Source organism: Alosa alosa, chromosome 15 (assembly GCF_017589495.1).
Source record: "Alosa alosa isolate M-15738 ecotype Scorff River chromosome 15, AALO_Geno_1.1, whole genome shotgun sequence".
In the NCBI taxonomy this organism is placed as follows: domain Eukaryota; kingdom Metazoa; phylum Chordata; class Actinopteri; order Clupeiformes; family Clupeidae; genus Alosa; species Alosa alosa.
Window position 1 is genome coordinate 16739925 of NC_063203.1, and position 16875 is coordinate 16756799.

The window sequence follows — 16875 nt, forward strand, 5'->3', positions numbered from 1 at the left end:
AGGGCAGAGATTCAAATACTAGCCACTACTTTTTAAATAAGATTTTTTAAATTAGATAATTTGAATGCATAGCTGAACTCCAGAGTTTGTGTGAGAGACAGTGCACTTCACTCTCGTGCACTTTTGTAGCCTACTTGCTGTCACGTCATCGCGTCGTGTCAGCTGACAGAGAGCCTCGAAGGAAGGAGGGAGCGGTCGACATCTTGAATAAGGGCAGATGACAAACTGACCGTAAGACAAAGCAAGGTGGGGGAGCATCTTCTGAGCAACCGGAGATTCCTGCGGAATAGACTTCATATCTGGTGAAAGACGACGGCCCAGTGTGAGGGTGTGAGAGAAACATAGGTACGGATATTGTTGACGGAGTGGCCGCTTTGGATGTACTGCTGAAAGAGCGGACGAATCAGTCGTGACAAAATATTCAAATGATCCAGTAGGCTGGCTAATGGCACTGTTAGCCAGTAAGCCAATTCTAGCTAGCTAGCTGACTGTCTTACTCTTGCTGAGGCTGGCTAGCAGGTAATTTGTCATTGAGACAATTTTGTAGCAGAATATTCGTTGGATTCTGTTTAAAGCAATAGTCTTATAGTAAATTGCACATACTTGTTAGTTTTAGATTTGACTTGCTAACTAACTAAGAGTCATATTATGTCGTTGTATTATTTGCGATGTTGAGGAAAATAAATAGAATCAGAGTGAACGTCAACAGTAATGCTAGCTTTGCCGACAGCTAATAATGTTAACGTTAAAGATAGTTTTCCGGTCAGGCAGACATTTTGGTCCTGGGCAAGTTATATTCACCTGTTAATAAATTGACATTCATTAACTTGTGCAAGGGCTTTTTGTTTCAGTCTGGAGGTGTTTAGACTAAATCAGCTAGAACTATGGATTTTTTATGTCTTGATTCCACACACTGTCAGCATTCGAAATGCTAGGTTGAGGTACGTGACGGCTAGCTGGCGACCGTATCGTCGCAGTGGGCTTGTCCGTGCTTTAGGACGGCAGACATGTTGGACTCTTGACGGCAAATTTGGTCGATGGTCGTGTGTTGTTCTCCATGCGTTATATTTTGTTCATCTTCAATCGTACTATTTCATTTAACCTCGTTTGCCAATGTAGTTGTCTGTTATTGATGATAAATCGATATTTGACACAGGTGTGTCGGTAGCAACTAATGCTAACCTAACGTTAATTGCTAACGTCAGTTTAGCCTAACTGCTTTCTTCATACATGTAGGTGAAGGGAACTGAAAGAACTGATTCCCGGAATAGAATCATTTGGCCTATGCCTAATGTAGAATTATGCCAATGAGGGCTTTCTACAGCAATGTCAGATTGTGTGAAATTAGATAAGTTTTTAAAATAAATCACACTGCGGTTCCCGTCTTCGTAATCATCTCCTTCCGTGAATGAAAAATACATCTTAGCTCGCAGCAAACGATTTGTATCAGTCTGATCTCCAGTTCTCTAGTTAAATTAATCAATTTAAACATGTTATGATTAACCTAACGTTAGATTGTAAGGTGACTTGCTACATGGCAAAACCTTAGGCCTTAACGTTACATGTCAGTGGATAGATAAGCACACATTATGTCAATGAATAGATAATCACACATTAGCTGTCTAGTTAATAGTTAGCAGTTAAAACACCCTGCTCATCTGTTCAAGAGACCATACGAATTCTGTCAACGAAAATATATTGTGCATGCACAGTGGACATTATTGTAACCCTGTTTTAGGGACATTGGGGCTATTTACTATGTTCAGTGCTTACAATTGTTCGCTTCTCTTTGACTAAGGGTTAGGTTGTGAGAGATGGCTCCATGCCAACTTTGTCAACCTAAAATCATGGGAAAGGTGAAATTGTCTAAGTAGTAATAGTAGGTGATGAAGTAGAAGAATTAACATGCTATCATGATTGAGGGGTCCCAGGCATTGTACCCATGCGTTCCTTCAGGTATGCATCAAAGTCTATAACTCTGCTACATTCAGCCTCCAGTCTTGAGATGCAGTCAGAGTGCCTGCTGTTGGCATAACGCTGGCTGTGAGCTCAGGCAGGGAGGGTCAACCGGATGAATGTAGATTGCTAGTTAGTTCCCTGTGTGCATCCAAGGATTTAGATAGGATTGGATGTAGAAGTCCCCCACACATGTTAATGTTTTTGAAGATATGACCAATGCAATAGTCCTAATCTGAGTGTGGCGTGCTGCTGTTGAGAGTCAGCCCTGTCGGGTGACGGTTCTCTGCTGTAATCGTATCAGAGTATTTTTAGATGTTCCTTGAGTGAGAGTGGCTGGGATTAATGGAGGCCGTTGTGGGATGAACTCCAGGTTGTTCCTCTGGTGCTTATAATGGATACGGGTCTAGTGTTGATCTTCTGTCTGTGCCACTGCCTCACTGACATCCTCCATTCTGTACCCTACTGAGTGGCAGAACGGTCGGCTGTGCATTCACAAAGTAGGCTAGCAAAGAACGCCTATAAGAATATAGTGATTAGGGCTGGGATAAACGATTATTTTTTAAACGATTAATCTAGCGATTATTTTTTCGATGCATCGATTAATCTAACGATTCAATTTTTCAGTCCGATTCGATTTCGATTCGATTATCGATTATCTCCCAATTAATTCACTAATAGCAACTTATACATGTTTATTTACATATATGAATGAAAAAACATGAATTCTTTAACATTGCAATATATGTTTATTGCTCTTAAGATTCCAAAATAAAAGACTATACAGTGCAAAGTAATGCATTCTTAGTCAGAGGTAGCATTCAATAAAAGTTCAGTAGTGTATGTCTAATTGAGTGATTGTCATTTTAAGACGTTCGTGTGGGAATCCTTGCAATTAACATTAACACCGTTAAAAGGCTGCTGATGTGTGGATGCAATTCATAAAGTAGTTAGTTCAAATAACGGTTCGTACTTCTCCTTTGGACAAGCAGTTTTGAGTCTTGGAAAACACTTTTCCATTTACATCGGGATTTTGCAAACATTCAGAGTCAATAAAATGAGCCTCAGTAACGAATACAAGCAGCTGCAAGTAAGCATGCTAAACTTGACATCCAAACAGTATTCTAACGCTAGCTTTGAAATACTGCTTGATTGCATACTGTAACTTAACTTAGTTTAGTCTCCTCAATGTACTATGTTGTGATGAGACCTTAGCAGAGTTTACCTTAACTTTAATGTGCAGTTTTGAACAAATTTGCGCAGCATGGTCACGACGCTAAGCGGATTTAATAGCAATTTAGCCCACTGTGTTCTATAGACATTCTCTGGTTCTATGCAGTGCTTTTATGTGGCAACAACAATCCTTCAACAATCGTGAATAATTTGTTAAATGCACATGCAGAGGAGGAGCAGCGGGCTCGTTACGAGAGAGAGCGGGCGGGGCGAGGAAAGGCTGTGTGAGTAAAAAGTGCAGCTCAATGAAATTCTTCTCTTTAATTTAAATAGTAGGACTACAACATAGAACATCAATGTGTGGTGGCCGGTTTTGATTTCGTGCTGCCCAGCCACAGATTAGTTAGAAAACACTGAAGGTGTAAAATTAAAAATATTTAGCAGCACATGTTATGCTTGACGAATCGACGCTCATATTTTGCGTCAACGTATTTTTTGCGTCGACGTCATCGATTACGTCGACGTGTTGTCCCAGCCCTAATAGTGATGAATGCTTTTTGTGTGTGTTGTGGTTACTTGTGTGTGTGTGTGTGTGTGTGTGTGTTTGTTTGTTTGTTTGGTATTTAATGGGTCTGTCTGTTCTCCTTGCAGTTGTTTCATCATGTTGCATGAAGACTAAACAATTGCCAACATGATTGGAGGACTGTTCATCTACAACCACAAGGGGGAGGTGTTGATCTCCCGTGTCTACCGAGATGACATAGGGTGAGTGGAGGGTTGGAGGATGAAATTGAGGATGTATTTTATTTTTTTCCCCATTCTCAAATGTGTTGTTCCCAAATTCCTTCATCCACACCATCCTTGCCAAAGTATGTGTGTCTGATTGACTTAAGTGTTGTGGGCTGGATTCTCTGTAAAGTAACTTCTGCTACTTCCTTTCCTGCCCTTCTCTGGTCACACTTGTCATTCTTGATCATTCTTGATTTGTGTGTGTTTGTGTCCTTTATCATTTGTGAGCAAGGATAACCCCCAATCCATCTCTCCATTGGCCCCTGTAGAAATCGGTATGCTGTGCTGTGCCGTGTCTTCGGCCTGCCTCCCTCTCCCCCTTACTAAGCCCACAGCCCATCAGCAGCATGCTGACTGCAGTGTGTCCTGTGCACAACTCTGACCCCATGTCCCCCCTGTTTTGTGTTGGTGCACAGCACTATGGTAATGTGGGATGCACTCGGCTACTTGTTTTATTGTGATGTATTACTATTCCATGCGCTGTGACCTTTTCCAACCTGATGAGGAGACATTGAGAGGGCAGTTGTGTCCCACCCCTCCCCTGAGAGGGGGAGGAAGAGGGCGAAGTGAGTGAGTCTGTGAAATGACCCAGCCCCGCCGCTCTCAGGACACCAGGGAAGACTTTGATAACCGATGAGAGCCGTTAGAAGCGCCGTTGCCAAGGCTACCATCACCCCAAACCCCTGTGCCACTGCTGCAGCTGTCACAGAGCCAGAACTGTTTGTGTGTGGTGTTGTGTGTGTGTGTGTGTGTGAGGAAGAGAGCAAGTGTGTGTGTGTGTGTGTTGTGTGTGTGTGTGTGTTGTGTGTGTTGTGTGTGTGTCTGTTTGTGCGTGTTGGGGATAAATGAATTGCTCATCGGAGTGAGTCACCAGAGTGCACTGAGCTTAGAGACAAGCCCAGCATAGAGGAGGGGGATGGGAGAAGAGTACGGACGGAGTATAGATGGGAGGAGGAGAGGAAGAAACCTGGCAGGGGCTTCTTTTGACTTGCGGTATCACAGCTCTGCTGACAAAGGTGGCTGTGTTGACTGACTATGCAATGCTGAGATCCTCATTTGAGCTGGTGCATTTCTCTTATAAAGAGAAGTCCAAGAAAAGAACCACAAAGTTCTTATTATAATAATAATAATAATAAAAAAAAAGCTTGACGCCTGAAAATGACACCCCATGTTGTGATGGGTTTGGCGTGTAAAGTAACAATTTCCGACGATGAGGTCCAAAAAATGGTTTTGCATTGACTCATTCTGTCATTCACAGTTCAAGAATTTACAGTTCAGGGTCCCACACCCTTCACCACTAGCTCAGAGCAGATCCATTCGAGATGGTGATTTTGTTCCTCATATCAGGGGGGTCAAAGGGTTGGAGGTTTGGCAAGCAGTTGGGGGCGATGGCTGATTTCGAGGGTGGGGCAAGAGTCTAACCTGATAAGTGCTCAGTGCTTTTTTCAGTTATTTAGTAATGTACTGTAGATATTTCACATTTCACCCTACTCCATTCACCCTACTCCAAACCACTTTTATGGTGTCCATCATGATCACATACCACAGTTATGAGGATTTATGTGAGTGTTCTTCACTTTTTCTCATCTCGTTTCCTCTTCCTTCTAATCTTCCTGTTGTTTCATCTTGTTCCTCTGTGGTGTTGTTTTTAGGGCATTTTCATTTCAATGCAAATGTCATTGCCATTGTCGGAACAAAATGCGGAACAAAATTTATAAACAACACTCCAGGCGCTATTAAATTGCTCTCACATTGGTCAGATTGTTGCTTTGATTTTGACAGACGTTCCATACGCCACATACCACTCAAGTTCGACTGGAAACTTCTCTAGGTGGTCTTTCTCTGAAACAGAGTGTGATTGCTGTATTCAGTTATACCCAAGCAGGCAAAATGCCGCAGTTCTTGCACACGCAAGCCATTAACAATAATGCATTTCATAGCGCATACCGTGTGTAATTTGATGGGCCCTTTAGGCTTTTGGGTGCTCTCTCTCTTACTTGCTCTCTCATCGTGTGCTCTGCCCGCAGGCGTAATGCAGTGGACGCGTTCCGCGTAAACGTGATCCACGCCCGGCAGCAGGTGCGCTCCCCCGTCAACAACATCGCCCGCACTAGCTTCTTCCATGTCAAGCGCTCCAACATCTGGCTGGCGGCCGTCACCAAGCAGAACGTCAACGCCGCCATGGTGTTCGAGTTCCTCTACAAGATGTGCGACGTCATGACTGCCTACTTCGGCAAGATCAGCGAGGAGAACATCAAGAACAACTTTGTGTTGATCTACGAGCTGCTGGACGGTAAACACTCAAACGCCTGTTTATAGTGAAAGAAAAGTACAATGAATGTAAGAAAGGAAGAGAATAAATGAAGGAATGCATCACTTCTAATATCAGAATATCAGAATTTGTCTGCCAACACATTGGTGACCTTGGCCAATTAGAAAGCACCTATGAAATGAAAGTGGTGATGTTCTATTGTTATTACATTGCTGACAGTAAAACACAGCGTCTATCTACAGCAGATGATAGCTTGTTTTCCGCTGAGCATGTTGTTCCTGTAGGTTGTCGGACATAACCGATTTTGTTCACAGCCCAGGCGGCAGGACTTGCTGCTGTTCTCCCAGAAGACTGCGTCGGTGGAATTTTCCGCTGTGCTGTGGTTTTTTTAGGTTTTGATTTTTATGGCCGATGAGATGAGAAAATCAAAACCTAAAGAAAATACTGCGCAGTCGCACACCTCCTACACACTGCTGATGGACCACACAGACTCCTCACACTCCTCATCTCATCCAAAGTGTGAATCGGCAGTGTATAAACCACTGCAGAAAGCCTGTGCATATACCATGTTGTTTCATTTCCTGAATTGCAGTCAACTTGTAGGTGTAGGTGGGAAACTATAAGGAATTGGTCTCTGATGAACTATTGATTAGGCTATAGTCTTATCACCAGTAATGTCAGCAGTAATTTTGGCATCAAGTTCATTTGAAAAAGTGGTTTATATTCTTGTGTATTTCATCTCAAGTGTGGGCATGTTCTGAAGGCCTCCCTTCTTAATCTCCTCTCTCTGCAGAGATCCTGGACTTTGGGTACCCCCAGAACTCTGAGACGGGAGCCCTGAAGACCTTCATCACCCAGCAGGGCATCAAGAGCGCGGTGGGTTCCCCAAAGCACCCTCAGCACAGCAAAATCACATACACGGAGACCGACGTCTTACTCCCGACAGGGTCTCTCGTTGTTGCATGTGTTGTGTGGTCTGGCGTTCCAGCCTAGGCAGTCTAAGTTCAGCCAGACTGTAAGTGGGCTGTAATTGAGTTTCAGAGCTGCCGCAGGTGTTGCTGTCTAGTCTGGCTGATAAATGAGGTCAGGGGGCTGTAACTGAATTACCTCCTTCATAGTCGTGACTTTCTGTTTTCTTCTTCCTCATGCTCCGTGGTGCTGTTGCTGTCCTTCATTTTGATGTGCTTCTGTACAGCATCATGTACGTATATATATCAACAGTTTTTACAATGGTTTACATTCATTCAGTTCATCTGAAACGTTATGCGTTGTTCAAAAAGTTGCTGTAATGAGACTTGTGCCCCCCCCTCTCCCGTCCAGACGAAGGAGGAGCAGTCCCAGATTACCAGCCAGGTGACTGGACAGATCGGCTGGCGGCGGGAGGGTATCAAGTACCGGCGCAATGAGCTCTTCCTGGACGTTCTGGAGAGTGTCAACCTGCTCATGTCGCCTCAAGGTAACGCCCCATTCCCTTTGCAATAAAAGGAGTTAATTTGTTTAATAATGTGCTGTGATTCATTCCCACTAGCTGGGAAGAGTTCACTTTTAATGTTAATGGACTACAGTGACCCTATAGGGAGAATTCACCAAAGTCTAGACTTGATTTCGACCTAAGAACATGCAAAGAACATGCAAAGAATAGAACTTGCTTGTATACACGCAGCGTGACCTCACAGAACCGGTTTCTTTGACTTGCCTTTGCGACCTCTGACCTTTCGTCTCCCCTCGGCTGTTCTCAGGTCAGGTCCTGAGTGCTCACGTGTCCGGCCGTGTGGTCATGAAAAGCTACCTTAGCGGCATGCCCGAGTGCAAGTTCGGCATGAACGACAAGATCGTCATCGACAAGCAAGGCAAAGGTGGTGGCACCGACGAAGCCGGCAAGAGGTGAGACAGGACCAATAGCCAAGCACATGCACATACACATCCTAGCTCTACATGAAGAAAGTAATGTTGATAGAGGGAATATATGAATACCCTGTATGTGAGTAGCACTGTTTGTTATGGTTTTTGGCAGACGCTTTTGTCCCAAGTGATTCAATTAATTAATTATGTACTGTTTATATACTTTAAATAGTAAAAGGAAGTTTGAAATAAAGTTGAAAAGCCTATATTAAGCATAATAATGACTGTAATAATAACAATATTTGTAGTAATAGCAATATCAAATCAACTATGAAAATAATGAGTTTTCATATTAACAAACACCATTAACATACAAACCATAACTCTGTAAGATAAGTAATTCATTAAATGCAAGGGGAACAAATTCTTTAAAAATTTCTTGAAAGCCCCCAAATTATCAAAAGAAAGTAGAACATTTGTTGGTCTGTTGTTGCAATGTAGATAACATTGTAGTTGAAATAATAAATGTTATGAGTAGGGAACATGAACACATACTTGGAGCTGAGATTATGTGAAACTCAATGCCAGGCACTTCTAGTTATTGGCATATACCTTGTCCTGGATTTATATATCAACACATCACATAGTTTGTCTTTCCAGTGTGCAGACTGTATTTGTCTGTCCACTGTATTTGAAGTTTAAAACGCCTTGAGTGCTCAGGAGAGTTTGATTAGGAATGACGAACAGAGCAGATATGTACTACTTGCAAAGTTCATTTTGGATCAATAGTTACGGATCAATATAATTGATCTTTCCCTTGATCGAGATTGATATATGGTGTTGTACATGGAAGTGTGGATGTTGGCTTCCCATATCCATATCATCCAGTAATCTGTTGCTCTATGCGTCTGTTTTTCAGCCTGATTAGTAGACCTTTATTGCAGTCTGTCTTAGATGCATGGTTTCCTTTTACTTTTTTTCCATTAACTGTGTGCTTTTTATTTTATTTCACTGTTTATGGTTTTGTTTGTTTATGTCTGTGTCTTATGTCGTGTCTTGATGTTTTGTTGTTTTGTTTGTGTACTCTTCCTTCTCTTTATGCTGGACCTCAGTGATCTGGGGGCAGGTAGGTGTCTCTCACCTAGGCCAGTGTGTGTGTGTGTGTGTGTGTAGTGTACTCACCATGGTAGTTTTGTGTCGTGTCCTTGACTGTGGTGATGGGCTTCCATTACATTGAACTTCATGTGTCTGTAGCAGAGGTTTAGTTAGATTTTTTTTTTTTTTTTGGCGGACAAAAGTCTGGTAATATTTCAGAATACGGACATGCAGAAAATCTGCGGGCTTATGTTTAAATGTCCATAATTGCCTATACAATTATACGCTTTTAAATCACAAACTATATATATAGTTCCATAATGCAGCTTATTAAGCATTGTCAGCACTAGCAGTTTATTTAGCATCAGCTTTGCACAGGTAGCGGAGAAGCCACTTTCAATGAAGTCTCACAAACTGCTGCGCACACATTCTTGAACAGACTCTAGCCTAGGCTACATAATCAGGTCAGTGTAAAACAGACCTTATTGTTATTTGTATGTTAATAACTGGCGATCCAGCCCCTTTCCTCTCACTCCCAGCGGCCCCTCCCCACAGACCTGGTAGCCTTATAGCGAAGCAACAGCTGTGATGAGCGGTCAAGCAGGTTCATCTGAGGAAGTGGATACAGACCAGATACAGATACTGAAAGTTTTAGATGGGTGGTTGACATCTTTTTAGTTGCTCTGGATTTCCCCCCTAAAATAGGAATAGTTCAAATAAATGACTTTCGCTTGCGGCGCGATTTCTAGGCAAAGTTTGTATTGAAGTTGTCATTGGTAACATATTCTAGGCCTGTATGTTGTACAATATAAGCCACGCCTTCAGTGCTCAGGAGAGTTTGATTAGGAATGCGAACAGAGCAGATATGTACTACTTGCAAAATTCATTTTGGATCAATAGTTACGGATCAATATAATTGATCTTTCCCTTGATCGAGATTGATATATGGTGTTGTACATGGAAGTGTGGATGTTGGCTTCCCATATCCATATCGCATCACGTAATCTGTTGCTCTATGCGTCTGTTTTTCAGCCTGATTAGTAGACCTTTATTGCAGTCTGTCTTAGATGCATGGTTTCCTTTTACTTTTTTTCCATTAACTGTGTGCTTTTTTATTTTATTTCACTGTTTATGGTTTTTGTTTGTTTATGTCTGTGTCTTATGTCTGTGTCTTGATGTTTTGTTGTTTTGTTTGTGTACTCTTCCTTCTCTTTATGCTGGACCTCAGTGATCTGGGGGGCAGGTAGTGTACTCACCTAGGCCAGTGTGTGTGTGTGTGTGTGTAGTGTACTCACCATGGTAGTTTTGTGTGCGTGTCCTTGACTGTGGTGATGGGCTTCCATTACATTGAACTTCATGTGTCTGTAGCAGAGGTTTCGTTAGATTTTTTTTTTTTTGGCCGGACAAAAAGTCTGGTAATATTTCAGAATACCGGACATGCAGAAAATCTGCCGGGCTTATGTTTTAAATGTCCATAATTGCCTATACAATTATACCGCACTAAATCACAAACTATATATATAGTTCCATAATGCAGCTTATTAAGCATTGTCAGCACTAGCAGTTTATTTAGCATCAGCTTTGCACAGGTAGCGGAGAAGCCACTTTCAATGAAGTCTCACAAACTGCTGCGCACACATTGCGAACAGACTCTAGCCTAGGCTACATAATCAGGTCAGTGTAAAAACAGACATGATATTGTTATTTGTATGTTAATAACTGAGCGATCACAGCCCCTTTCCTCTCACTCCCAGCGGCCCCTCCCCACAGACCTGGTAGCCTTATAACGAAGCAACAGCTGTGATGAACGGTCAAGCAGGTTCATCTGAGAGTGGATACAGACCAGATACAGATACTGAAAGTTTTAGATGGGTGGTTGACATCTTTTTAGTTGCTCTGGATTTCCCCCCTAAAATAGGAATAGTTCAAATAAATGACTTTCGCTTGCGGCGCGATTTCACAGGCAAAGTTTGTATTGAAGTTGTCGTGGTAACATATTCTAGGCCTGTATGTTGTGCAATATAAGCCTATTTAATGTTAAGCCTTATAATTAATTAAGAAATGTAGCATATGTTCCACGTGTAAAACGCCTTCAGTGCCCAGAAGAGTTTGATTAGGAATGCCGGGCAGAGCAGACATGTACTACTTGCAAAATTAATTTCCTGTCAGTTATGACAAGGGGTCATGTTTACGGATCAATATAATTGATCTTTCCCTTGATCGAGATTGATATATGGTGTTGTACATGGAAGTGTGGATGATGGCTTCCCATATCCATATCGCATCACGTCATCTGTTGCTCTATGCATCTGTTTTTCAGCCTGATTAGTAGACCTTTATTGCAGTCTGTGCCCTAGATGCAAAAGATGCTTTCTTTTTTTCATTAGCTGTGTGCTTTTCTTTTTTTTTTTTTTTTTTTTTTTTTTTTTTCATTGTTTATGGTGTTTTTTGTTTGTTTCTCAAGTTATGTCTGTGTCTTGATGTTTTGTTTGTGTACTTCCTTCTCTTTATGCTGGACCTCAGTGATCTGGGGGGCAGGTAGTCTTTGCATCGCACTTCATGTGTCCTAGAATTATTTCAGGATAGACATGTAATGTTCAGCTCCTTGTGCTTATTTGATGCGCCTGTTCATTCATTACCCATAATTCCCTGTGTTGCCACATCCTGCTGACCATGTAACTAGTAGACAAAACAAAAGTGAGTGTGTGTGTGTGTGTGTGACTACTAACATGCAGCACGGATAGGAGATTTGAGTTTCTTTCTGTGTATGTATGTGGTAATTGCAACAGTATTGGCACTATGATACCCAGACAGTTTCCATTGTGGTTGCTCTCTCCCTAACCTCCCAAACGACAGCCAGCCTCCATTGATTTCTAAATCCATTTCTTCAGACTGAAGCCTTAATGATGGCATTGTCCTCGCCCTCTAGTTGTGTACCTCCTCTTTGTCTGTCTTATCTCCTCCAACCCTCCTTGTGTGTGTGTGTGTGTGTCTCTCTCTCTCTCTCTCTCTCTCTCTCTCTCTCTCTCTCTCTCTCTCTCTCTCTCTCTCTCTCTCTTTCTCTGCCTCTCTCTCTCTTTCTCTGCCCCTCTCACACACACTCTCTCTTTCTCTGCCCCTCTCACACACACTCTCTCTTTCTCTGCCCCTCTCACTCTCTCTCTCTCTCTCTCTCTCCCTCTCTCTCTCCCTCTCTCTTCTCTCTCTCTCTCTCTCTCTCTCTCTCTCTCTCTCTCTCTCTCTCTTTCTCTGCCTCTCTCTCTTTCTCTGCCCCTCTCACACACACTCTCTCTTTCTCTGCCCCTCTCACTCACACTCTCTCTTTCTCTGCCCCTCTCACTCACACTCTCTCTTTCTCTGCCCCTCTCACACTCTCTCTCTCTCTCTCTCTCTCTCTCTTTCTCTGCCTCTCTCTCTCTCTCTCACACACTCTCTCTTTCTCTGCCCCTCTCACACACACTCTCTCTTTCTCTGCCCCTCTCACCTCTCTCTCTCTCTCTCTCTCTCTTTCTCTGCCTCTCTCTCTCTCTCTCTCACACACACTCTCTCTTTCTCTGCCCCTCTCTCACACACACTCTCTCTTTCTCTGCCCCTCTCACACACTCTCTTTCTCTGCCCTCTCACACTCTCTCTCTCTCTCTCTCTCTCACACACACTCTCTCTTTCTCTGCCCCTCTCACACTCTCTCTCTTTCTCTGCCTCTGTTGTTCCTGTAAGCACTGGGAAGCAGTCCATAGCAATCGATGACTGCACATTCCATCAGTGTGTGCGTCTCAGCAAGTTTGACTCGGAGCGCAGCATCAGCTTCATCCCCCCGGATGGAGAGTATGAACTCATGAGGTCAGTGTGTGTTTGTCTCTCTCTCTCTCACGTGCACACACATTTACATACGCATGCGTATGCACACACACACTCACAAAGTGACCTTGGTGAATGTGTGTCTGAAGTGCAATGCGATCAGCTCATTTTTTTTTTTTTTTTCAATGAGCAGCCAATTGATCGTTTAGTCATGTTCTCGTGTTCTCCCCAGATACCGCACCACTAAAGACATCATCCTGCCTTTCCGGGTGATTCCGCTGGTGAGGGAGGTGGGTCGCACCAAACTGGAAGTGAAAGTGGTGATCAAGTCCAACTTCAAACCCTCACTGTTGGCGCAGAAGATTGAGGTAAATCAGCCTTAGCCGCAAACCACAGCCATCTTGGAGAAAGTCCCAGTTGTGTTGCATTTTGGTCTTACAAACTGCTCGTTTGCTCCCCCACCTCTAGGTGCGCATCCCCACTCCTCTCAACACTAGCGGGGTGCAGGTCATCTGCATGAAGGGCAAGGCCAAATACAAGGCCAGCGAGAACGCCATTGTGTGGAAGTAAGTGGCCACCTCCTCACCTCACCCATCTTTTGTTTGTTTGTTTGTTTGTTTGTTTTTGTTTTCAGCTCAGTTGAACATATGATAGACATTTCATAGATCCGTGCCAGACTAACTGGTCCTTCCCCCCCCCCTTGTGTTCAGGATCAAGCGCATGGCTGGCATGAAAGAGTCTCAGATCAGTGCTGAGATTGAGCTGTTGCCCACAAACGACAAGAAGAAGTGGGCCCGCCCTCCCATCTCCATGAACTTTGAGGTTTGTTCACCATCCTACAACCCCTGCCACCCCACAAACACACACACTTTTCATGCCATCACATTCATCTGTGTGTTATCTTGTGCTTATTGTGTTTGTCAGTACTTTGCTAACTTTCTCTATTGTTGACACACTTGCTTCTTTTCATTTTATCTTGCAGGTGCCCTTCGCTCCTTCAGGGCTCAAGGTGCGCTACCTGAAGGTCTTCGAGCCAAAGCTGAACTACAGCGACCACGATGTCATTAAATGGGTGCGCTACATCGGACGCAGCGGCATCTACGAGACGCGCTGCTAACCGGCCGCCACTTCCTCCCCACCTGCGACTCAACCTCGGGGAAGGTAGGAGGGCTTTTGGCTGATGGGAAGTCAGAGACAGGAGTGTAAAAGGAGCGTGAGTGCAAAGGCAGATGGGATTGATTTCCTCTCCTGGTCTCCTTCCTCCTGTGTCCCTCTTGCTCTTCATCATTGCCCCTCACCATGGGAGCTGCCTGAAGACCAACAGAGAAGGGACAGAAAGAACAGCATTCCTGAAAGTATTCCGGACGTCATTTACTCTGAGCTAATGCAAACCTGTCTTGTGGAGACATCAGCCGGTGAATACTCTGATAGGGGTTGTGTGTGTTTGGGGGGGGGGAGCAGCAGTGGACACAAAAGAAGGAATCAAATTAACGTTCCCCAGTGCCATTCTATACAGCGGAAACATCCCATCCCTGCTTAATGAGTCCACGATTCTATTCCTCCCAATACTCCCCCTGATGCCCCATCCCACACCACCCCCCATTCCGTCACCCTTTCCTTTAGCTCTGTGATGAGGACGTGCTTCCTTCTCCTAGCCGTAGTAAGTGAGAGGTCTTTCTGTTCCTGTGGTATCCAGCACACTACCTGCCAACCCCACCCCCTCTGTCTCTGCTGTTGTAATCAAACCTTAGGCTGTAGTGTGTAGTCTGTTTATGGGCGTACCTTGTAATAAGTCAAGCCCCTATTTTGCCATAGTGTGTTTTTTTTTTTTTTTTTTTTTTTTTTTTTTTGTACGTCATTATTTTTGTACTGTGTCTCAACTTCAGCATATTAGTAAGATTTCTGTTTTTTGTATTGTGTTAGTTGTACAACAGCCTCTTTCTATCTCTTGGTTGTTGTATCAATGCCATGTCCCCACTCTCTTTTAACTCGCCAGTCTAACCCCCCCCCACTGCTTTTTTTTCACTAGCTGTAAGGTCTAAATGCCAATGTTATACATCTACTGGCGCAGATGATAATGCCATCTTCTGCTGTGTATTCTTTTTTTAGGTATTGTTTAATCGTTTTACTTTTGTTTGTTCTGTTTATTTTTTTTTTTTTTTTTTTTTTTTTTATATGTGCAGTTTTCACTTTGTGACCAAAATGTTCAGAGCGAATGGAAGCAGAAATTTAAAAAAAAAAAAAAGAACTCTAGTGTGTGTGTATATATAAATATATTAAATACATATTATATATTATAGATATCAGAAAAGGTTAAAAGTAAACTACCAAGCAGAGCTTAAAATGAATTTCTCTGCCAGTATTTGCTGTCAGGTTTAGTGTTGTGTAGGAGTCTCCTTTAGGCAGATATGTGTGTATTATGTATGTGTGCGTGTTTGCGTGTGTGAATTTGAGCTCCTTGATCCAAGACCTGCTCCACATCTCTCAGGGGTATAACCGTCACACCCTCTTTCTCTAACTAACCTTCATTTAGCCCTTGGCGAGCTTGGCACTGTGTGAGCCTCGGGAGCACCTGTAGTCACCGCCAAACTCTCCACTGATGACCTACATCTTTGACCACGCGTTTACAACTGTCCATTCGGACTTTTATCTCTTAAATTACTTGACCACAAGGCACCGCACCTCTGCAAAAGAGGGGAGGAGCACTGAAAAATGCTAAGGGCAGCATCCGTGTTTTAAAGGGTGTTTCTCGCTCATTCTCCAGCGTCCCTCCAAACCTGAATCATGAATTTGGTTTCATCCGTGTCGCAGCCCTTTGAAATATTCAGCAGGGTTTGGAAAGGGGAAGGGGGCTCGCTCGGCACTCAGCTGCTGCACTCTTGAAGCCATCGATTTCTCCCCCTGGACAAACAGCAGCCCTGCATTCCCAGTACTAATCCTAATATAACACTACAGTTAGCCTGAGTAGTTTAGGCCGTCTTGTGTAATTACATTCCTGGTCTTTCATTCCCTCTGTCTCAGTGTCACAAACACTAGACTTAACCCTCTTATTATGCCCTGAGTGATGGTGGGTAACTCTTTGGGGTTTATTCCTATTGGCTTCAGTGTCTGATCTCCATTTGGTAACTTTGTGACTGTCCATTTAATCCCAACAATAAAAAATAAAGAGTAACCAATTTACATGTCTTGTCTTTACTTGTATGGGTACTTTAGCTGTGTGTGTCATGGAGATGGCAAAAATATGTGTCTTTGTATGGAAGAAGTTGATGTATTAGAATTCATGTTTACTTATGTCAGCCCTTGCAGGCTGGGTTAGCAAGTTTTTGTAGTCGTTTGTGTGTGTGTAGGATTCCTAGCACATTCCATCTCTGAGAGACCGAGTAAACTGAGGTCATTGGATGATTAGACTAGCCCACTGAAAGGAGAGACAGCCAGACTGACGGATAGACTGATGGCTAATTAAACTCTCGTTCCTCAAAGGCCGTGAAAGAGGATCTCCTGTCCCGCTTATTCTTCTCTTGATCCCTCCTTCCGCCCCTCTTTCCTTTCGCTCTCGGCTCTTTCCCAGGGTGACTGACAGCGAAGGGTCAAGCGGCCTCCAGTTCCGCAGTCACCTGGAGTTCAGCCAAGTGCCGGGCATGCTGCCAAGTTCAAAATGAGGGGCGGAAGTTATGAGGCTACTATTCAGGTGCCCTTCACTGAAATCTCTGTCTACGCACAGGTTCGGGGGAATTTCTTGCTCTTGTATTCAGAGTGCACCCCAAAGTACGAGGACAAGGGCGCGCAATATGTAGCATATTGTCAGTTGTGGATAAAGAGTAAGGTAATGCCTTTTCTTTTTGGTAGCTGTGTTAAGAATTGTGTTATTAAATAGGATGTGTGTTCAGATTTTATCTGTCTATATGAAAAACGATTGTTTCTTGTTTTATCTCCAATCCCCTGTGTCGCAC

General features: G+C 43.4%; 1 protein-coding gene across 2 annotated transcripts; it reads left to right on the forward strand.

The window, feature by feature from the left end:
• The first annotated feature begins 162 nt into the window (after positions 1-162).
• ap2m1b (adaptor related protein complex 2 subunit mu 1b) lies at positions 163-16101 on the forward strand. 2 transcript variants are annotated; one of them, XM_048264802.1, is made up of 13 exons: positions 163-345; positions 3781-3894; positions 5946-6211; positions 6984-7066; positions 7386-7391; positions 7511-7646; positions 7930-8074; positions 10356-10370; positions 12845-12967; positions 13158-13293; positions 13394-13491; positions 13636-13747; positions 13908-16101. In XM_048264802.1, the coding sequence occupies exons 2-13, from the start codon at positions 3821-3823 to the stop codon at positions 14040-14042; spliced, it is 1329 nt and encodes a 442-aa protein (XP_048120759.1). In that variant the 5' UTR covers positions 163-345; positions 3781-3820; the 3' UTR covers positions 14043-16101. The 2 variants fall into 2 exon arrangements, with proteins under 2 accessions (XP_048120759.1, XP_048120761.1); XM_048264804.1 differs by lacking the exon at positions 10356-10370 and having other exon boundaries at positions 164-345.
• Positions 16102-16875: the final 774 nt, after the last annotated feature.

Coding starts and splice junctions, on each gene's coding strand:
- ap2m1b (XM_048264802.1), top strand. CDS start 3,821: ATGATTGGAGGACTGTTCATCTACAACCACAAGGGGGAGGTGTTGATC. Junction 7,647..7,929: donor CCTGCTCATGTCGCCTCAAG/GTAACGCCCCAT, acceptor GGCTGTTCTCAG/GTCAGGTCCTGAGTGCTCAC. Junction 13,748..13,907: donor CCATCTCCATGAACTTTGAG/GTTTGTTCACCA, acceptor TTTATCTTGCAG/GTGCCCTTCGCTCCTTCAGG.